This window comes from Saccopteryx bilineata, chromosome 6 (genome assembly GCF_036850765.1).
Source record: "Saccopteryx bilineata isolate mSacBil1 chromosome 6, mSacBil1_pri_phased_curated, whole genome shotgun sequence".
NCBI classification, from domain to species: Eukaryota; Metazoa; Chordata; class Mammalia; order Chiroptera; family Emballonuridae; genus Saccopteryx; species Saccopteryx bilineata.
Genome location: NC_089495.1, coordinates 209,511,442 through 209,518,732, shown reverse-complemented (window position 1 = coordinate 209,518,732; position 7,291 = coordinate 209,511,442). Strand labels below are relative to the sequence as shown.

Sequence of the window (7,291 nt, the reverse complement as noted above, 5' to 3'; positions counted from 1 at the left end):
GCAGTGGGCGGTGTCGGGGGCGGGCGCGGCGCGGGCGCAGCTGGGTTTGGAGTCGTGGTTCGTGCGGCGGTGAGTGTGCGTTTTTGCCGGGCCCGGCCGCGCCGCTCGCCGGCATGAGCTACGACCGTGCAATCACCGTCTTCTCGCCCGATGGCCACCTCTTCCAAGTGGAGTACGCGCAGGAGGCCGTGAAGAAGGGCTCGACCGCGGTGAGAGGGGAACTCTGCGCCGGGGCAGGCCCAGGGCGGCCGGAAGCTGAGCGGGCCTGAGGGCGCTGCTGGGGCGCGGGGCGGCCGGGAGGTGCGGGGAGCTCGACGGGGCCCGGCCTAGGGGGCAGGGGCGGCTCCACGACGTGGGGGCGCCTAGGAACCCGCGAGGCCCCGACACGGGGGGCGGTGGCGCCCCTGGTCGAGCGGGGCGGCAGCAGCGGCCGTGGGCCTGGCGCTGCTTTGGATAGCGGGGGTATCTGGGGGAGCGCGTCTTTCTCGGTCCCGGAGGCCTGGAGCGCGGCGCCTTGCAGCCGGCCGGGCGGGGCCCGCGCGCGTCCTTCCGCCGAGCGCCAGCCAGGTGGCGGTGCTGACAGCCTTCTCTTTGTAGTCGGATGCTTCTTGACCGATCGACCTTTCGGAATTAACACCGTGGCGTTGGTGTTGCTGAAGGCAGTGGAAAGGGGCATATTGTGCACAATGGGTTCCGGGTAGGGGAGCCGGCAGGAGAGGAGTCCGATGGGACCGCCCTCCAAATACTGAATGCTCGCCAAGGGCGGTTGAAGTGGGTGTTTGCTGGTGACCGACAAGTGCTTTGCAGACCAGCGAGTAGGGTGTGAGTGGCGACCTTCAAAGTGCCAGTTTCCTTTCCCTCCTAGTAGGACAGAGCGGTAGGCGCGCTTGGGTGGTGACGGCCATCTTGGCGGCAACACTGCCCGGGGAGAGCCGGTGTGGGTGCGGTATGCGCTGTGCTGAGACACGACCGGCCAGCAGAGACGCCAGGCACCGGCCAGCAGGGCTGGCTGCTCCCTGGCTCTGTGAGTGTTAAGTAACCAAGTGACTTAGGTGAAGTGCCCCAGACAGGTCCAGGTTAGGGGACTTCCCCCACGAGGGAGAGCACTTGTCCCTCCAGGTGCAAGTGGCTTCAAGAACAAAGGCGGAAGTTCCTGCAATGACCTGTCCAGTTCCCACTGACAGACCCCCCCCCCCCGGGGGGGGGGGAGGCTGGTCGCCCTGCTCAGGGAGCCTCCCTGAGGTGGGCAGTCCACCATCCCGTTGTCCTGTTGACATCTAGCGGGTACCACTAGTTTTGACCACTACTTGAAACTTAAATTCGTGATGTCTTTGAGACTTCTGTTTGCTTTATTGGTCAGGTATTTTTGTTCTTGTTTTTTTATTTAAATATTACCTGCTATTTCAGAGGTTTGAGCCAGCAGGAAAAATAAGCACACAAAATTTTCTGATTTTTGGTGTTTTCATTTCCTGAAATGCCCTTTGAAATTAAGATCCAAAATGCACCTGTGGTCTAATTCAGCTTAGATAGCACTGGAGGAAGAGTCCGCTGACCGGCTCCCCTTCCACCCATGGACCCTCAGGCCTGTTGAGGTTGCTGGCTTTGATGAACCCACCTAGCCTCTCCAGGCCGGCTGCTCTCCCTGGGGAACTCCAAAGATCACGTGAGACAGTGGGTGGGGAAGCGCCCTGAAACCTGACACCGCGGACTGGCAGGTGGGGGGGGGGCGTCCCACTCCCCAGGGGCCGCTTGGCAATTTGTGCAGATGTGGTCTGTTGTCCCAGACAGAGCGCCTCGGGGTAATCACAGATAGCCTCTACATCAAGGAGTTAGCCAGCCCAGTGCCCACAGTGCCCAGGTCAAGGAGCCCTGCTCTGAACTAAGCCTGGTTGTCCCCTCTCTGTGGGATTGACCATGTGTGTCTGCACCTTTCCTGGAGATAACTGGGGGTGGTGATCTTCTATTTTTGTTTTGTTTTTCATTTTCACTTATTGATTTTAGCCAGAGAGGAAGGGCAGGAGAGCTACACAGGAACATGAATCCGTTCCTGTATGTGCTCTGACCAGGGATCAACCTCTGTGCTTGAGGCAGATGCTCTAATGGAGCTATCTGGCCAGGGCGATCTTTCTGGTTTATTTATTTATTATTTATTTTTTAATTGAGAAGCAGGGAGGCAGTCAGACAGACTCCCGCATGCGCCCAACCGGGATCCACCTGGCATGCCCACCAGGGGGCGATGCTCTGCCCATCTGGGGCGTTGCTCTGTTGCAACCAGAGCCATTCTAGCACCTGAGGCAGAGGCCACAGAGCCATCCTCAGCGCCCAGGCAACTTTGCTCCAATGGAGCCTTGGCTGCGGGAGGGGAAGAGAGAGACAGAGAGGAAGGAGAGGGGGAGGGGTGGAGAAGCAGATGGGCGCTTCTCCTGTGTGCCCTGGCTGGGAATTGAACTTGGCACTTTCACATGCCGGGCTGACACTCTACCGCTGAGCCAACCGGCCAGGGCCCTGATCTTTGTTTCTGGTGCAGCCCTCTCCCCTGTCCGTTGTCAGTCCATAGGCAGCACTGACCTCCCGGGACACAGGTTTCCTTTCCCACAGCTGTGCACGTTAGTGGGCTGGGTGGAGGTGGTCACGCCACAGAAGCCTGGCTTTTGGAACACCTGGTTTGAACGCAGGGTCTCGCTCAATGCAGTGGGTTGAGATGACACACTAGCTACTCACACATGGTGTCGTCACCGAAGCCGCGAGTTGGCATTGTGAAGCCAGGCAGACGCCTGGGGGAGCCGTGCGGCAGCAGGCCAGTGCCCGCGCGTGGCCAGGTGCGGCCCAGGACCCTGCACGGCACCCACTCTCAGAGCTCCGTCTGCTGTAGACCTGCAGGTTGCTGTCCTAACGATGGTCCACTCTCTCCTGAAGGTTGGCGTTCGAGGAAAAGACATTGTTGTTCTTGGCGTGGAGAAGAAGTCGGTGGCCAAACTGCAGGATGAAAGGACGGTGCGCAAGATCTGTGCTCTGGACGACAACGTCTGCATGGCATTTGCAGGTGAGCGGCCGGCGGGGCTTTGGGAGATGTGTGACCCAGTGACCCCCAGGCCTCTTTTAAAGCACTGGATGTGGGCCTCTAAGTCAAAGGTTGGCCGCAGTCTCTTGGTGGGGAGGCTCCCTGCCCCTCGTAGCTGGGCCATAGACCTGCAGGAGCGGCCACCCGGGACACAGGGCACTACTGTCCCCTTGGTGTCCTCAGCGTGTCCCTTATCATAGTTGCCATCTGGAGAGAGGTCAGGCTGTCCACACAGCGCCTGTGAAGTGGGCCAGTGGGTGTCGTGTTCTCAGCGCTCCCCTCCCTCCGCGGGCTGCGCACTGACCTCGGGCTTACTCTGGGTTTTATGCGGCCCGACACGTACAACCCTTCATGAGCCCAGTGCGCTCACGGAAGCTGGCCAGCCATGTGGTCAGTCTGGGGCTGGTCCCTCAGGTGGACCCAGTGCTGGGCTTCATAAATGTTTTTTTATTTATTGGGTTTAGAAAGAGAGAGAGAAACACCTGTTTGTTCCATTTATTTACACATTCCTTGGTTGACTCTTATATGTGTCCTGACTGAGGATCGAACCCAAAACCACGGCGTGCTGGGACAGCTCTCTGAGCGAGCTCCTCAGCCAGGGCCCGGTGCTGGGCTTCCAGAACCCTTGCCGTGTGTTTGCCCGATGTGTTCGATGGTGCCAACACGGTGATGCCCTCTGCTGTCGCTCTAGGTCTGACCGCAGACGCCAGGATAGTCATCAACAGGGCCCGGGTGGAGTGCCAGAGCCACCGGCTGACAGTGGAGGACCCGGTCACCGTGGAGTACATCACCCGCTACATCGCCAGCCTGAAGCAGGTGGGCCCCTCCCGTGGCGGTCACTGCTTTGTCCTGGACGGTGTCCCACTGTGTACTGTGGGGACCTGCTCTTTCCTTGTACACGTGCTTGCCCATGTCAGTGACATCGTCCCTGTTGACTGTCACGGGGCCATCTGGCTGCTGTGGTCTTATCTTGTTCTGACCCACAGTAACTGAGGAGTTGGGAGGGGCCGAAGCTACCCCCACCCTAAGGTGAAACACGAGTCATCTTTAAAACCAACCGTGTAGCCAGGTGCACGTCTGCTGTCACCCCTGTGGCCTCAGCGGTGTTCCGAGGGGCAGTCACGGACACAGGCAGGGCTGGCTGAGTGGACATGCAGGAAAGAACGGAGGGGCGCTGGCAGCGATCGATAACCTCGCTTGCCTTTGAACTGAAGGCATGTGAGGGGCGCAGCGGGGACGTCCGCCGGGCCCGGGGTCGCCGTGCCGGGACAGCATGGTGATGCGTTCTTTTGCCACCAGCGCTACACGCAGAGCAACGGGCGCAGACCGTTCGGCATCTCCGCCCTCATTGTGGGTTTTGACTTTGACGGCACCCCCCGACTCTACCAGACGGACCCTTCGGGCACGTACCACGCCTGGAAGGTGAGTCCCTGACAGAGCGGCTGTGGGCCATGTTGCCAGTCCAGGGGCTCGGGAAGCCACAGGGGGCTGTGCCTCCTGCGGTTTGAGTTGGCCTCACCCTACACGTATGCGCACACACGCCACGCCGTCTGTCCCATGACACTGCCACTCATGTGGGAGCAAGGGATCCCCTCAGCATGCTCTCTGGGAGAACAGGGCAGCGAGCTCTAGGGATGCGTGGCTAACGGGTGAGCCGGCCAGGAGTGTCAGGAAGTAGAGTCTGTCACTGGTGAGAATCTGCATGGCTCCACACAGCCTTGGCTGAAGAAAGGCTCAGGAAAGGGTCTGGGGCCCAGGGTGCCTCTCAGGGTGGCAGGGCAGGGGCTGGCCAGCCCACAAAGGGAGGGGCCATGCTGTTGGGCTGGCTCCGGATTGGCACATGTAACACTCACCCCTTTTAGGCCAATGCTATCGGCCGGGGCGCCAAGTCCGTGCGTGAATTTCTAGAGAAGAATTACACGGACGAAGCCATCGAAACAGACGACCTGACCATTAAACTGGTCATCAAGGCCCTTCTGGAAGTAGGTTTGCCCCTGAACTCTGGGCATCCACTCTGTGGTGATGTCCTCGGGCCGGGTGGGGTGGTCAGCACAGGCTGGGCAACATGCACGAAGGCTGCGAGGGCCGGTACAGCCCAGACAACGGCCCACTCCCTTCACAGCCTTCCTGCTCCAGCTGCTGCACGAGGCCGCCTCAGGACTGGGAACTGCTGGTTGGGTGGGAGTCTGGGGTCCGGGGCTCTAAGACCTTGGAGATACTGCAGGTAGAGGGGCCCCCATAGCAAGGCTCTTTGTCTGCTGTGAGGGACCAGGGACCCAGCCCAAGCCTGCTGGCAGGAGGAAACACAGAAGCCTGGCTGCTGGGACCTCCCTGGGTCTGGCCTGTGCCATGTGTGGCTGTGCTGGGTTTGGGTGCTAAAGTGGTCGTTTAAGGAACTTGCCAGAGCTGTCTGATTCTCCCTCCCTCTACTCCTCCTCCAAGGTGGTTCAGTCAGGCGGCAAAAACATGGAGCTGGCGGTCATGAGGCGAGAGCAGCCCCTCAAGGTAACGGTAACTGCCACCTGTCGCAGTTTGAGGAGGAGCATGCCCCGTTACGGGGGAGGGGCACTCCAGTGCTGAGCTGTGGTCACAGGTGGGACCTGGGTGTCTGGCACTCAAGACAGCCGTCAGCAGCTGTGCAGGTGGCTCCTGCTTCACTAATCCCCCCACGCAGGCCCCCCGGCAGCCAGCGGCACGGCCTTGTTTCCCCGCAGAGGCAGCTGGAGCCCCGTCCTCACAGCGGGAGTGGGGGGAAGGGGCGTCGGCCAGTGGGCACTGGGGCGGCTCCTGGGAGGGGCGGGGGCTGACCCAGAACTCTCCCTCTGGTAGATTTTAAATCCTGAAGAAATTGAGAAGTATGTTGCTGAGATCGAAAAGGAAAAGGAAGAAAGTGAAAAGAAAAAACAGAAGAAAGCGTCGTGATGGATGGCGGTCTTGCTGGGAGTGATTTTTAAATTCCAATCATGGGTGAATCTCGAAATGACGCGCAGGCAGTTCCATTCCATTTGTCCGTGCTGTCCAGGTGTCCTACAATAAACTAGTGTGTTTTTTAACCTTGTCCTTTTCACGGCCCGTGCATCTTTTGGGAGGAATTGGGGGACATCTCCTGAGAAAAGGGAGCTGTCCCCTTGCGGTCCATTGAGTGCTTTTCTGGGTGTGAGCACTCTGCTTGCCACTTGTCACTTTGCTCCCAAACAGGCCGCTGATGGAGTGGGGGCTCTGAGCAGTCCAGGCCAGGCACCTGGTGCCAAGGGTGCCCACGTGGCTGCTGGAGGTGGGGCGCCTGGCCCTTCTGGTTGAGGTGAAACTTGCGTTCGCACTGAGTGGAAGTGTTGAACCCCAAGTGTTGCAGAGCTGCAGTGTCCAGAACTAGCTGTGCGTCCTGGTTTTAGAGGACTGGCTGAAGGTTCCTTGCGGTTTCCCCCTGAAGACCTCTGGTGCCTGCCCTCTGCCCTCTGGTTTTAGAGGACTGGCTGAAGGTTCCTTGCGGTTTCCCCCTGAAGGCCTCTGGTGCCTGCCCTCTGCCCTCTGCCCTCCACGTCGTGGCCATGCAGGCTAGTCTACAGAAAACACTGCTGACAAGCTCTTTAGCTTGGTCGTTCTGCTGCACCCAAGGCCCTGCCGCCTGCTCTGGTGACAGGTGGCCTTTGGGTCCCTGGGCTGGCAGCCCTTTTAAAGGGTTCCAAGGCCCCACTTTCTGCCTCATCCTGCAGCTTCTTTCTCCGTGACCCTCTCGAGGACACAGCTCTAGTTTACCTAAGAAAAAGGAGTCAAGGGGCCCAGACACGTCAGTTCAGCGTCAAACAGGTGCTTGTCAGGATGTTTTCAGGCCAGGACTCTCTAACAGCAAGTTGAGCCACAGGTGGGAACTAGAACTGACCTATGTTCAGACTCTTTAAAGAAAATATCACCTATCACCTAACTGGTTTCAGATCCATGGTCTGGCTGCCTGAACGTAACATGTACACCGTGGAGGGTTGTTTTATTGGTCGAGGATGTTAGTTGACAAGAAAATGGAAGGCTGCCAAGAATTTGTGAAATGGTGAATGCCAGCCAAGCCAGATATCCGAAGCCTGCTGCCTGGTGTTGCTCTAACCGGATCCCAGGCAAGATACCAAGAGAGGACATATACAGCTGACCAATGGGCTTCATCCTCTGAAGTCACTTCCAGTCACCCAGAAAGCCGGCGCAGTGGGGGGGATGCTCTGGAATCTGAAGCCAGCCCTGTCT

At 59.0% G+C, this 7,291-nt stretch overlaps 1 protein-coding gene across 1 annotated transcript; it reads left to right on the top strand.

Annotated features, from left to right (window-relative positions):
• Positions 1–6: 6 nt before the first annotated feature.
• PSMA7 (proteasome 20S subunit alpha 7) lies at positions 7–6,119 on the top strand. Its single transcript, XM_066237114.1, has 7 exons — positions 7–209; positions 2,917–3,043; positions 3,753–3,877; positions 4,361–4,483; positions 4,924–5,043; positions 5,504–5,566; positions 5,891–6,119. The coding sequence occupies exons 1-7, from the start codon at positions 114–116 to the stop codon at positions 5,981–5,983; spliced, it is 747 nt and encodes a 248-aa protein (XP_066093211.1). The 5' UTR covers positions 7–113; the 3' UTR covers positions 5,984–6,119.
• The last annotated feature ends 1,172 nt before the right edge of the window (positions 6,120–7,291 follow it).

Coding starts and splice junctions, on each gene's coding strand:
- PSMA7 (XM_066237114.1), top strand. CDS start 114: ATGAGCTACGACCGTGCAATCACCGTCTTCTCGCCCGATGGCCACCTC. Junction 210..2,916: donor TGAAGAAGGGCTCGACCGCG/GTGAGAGGGGAA, acceptor TCTCTCCTGAAG/GTTGGCGTTCGAGGAAAAGA. Junction 5,044..5,503: donor TCATCAAGGCCCTTCTGGAA/GTAGGTTTGCCC, acceptor TCCTCCTCCAAG/GTGGTTCAGTCAGGCGGCAA.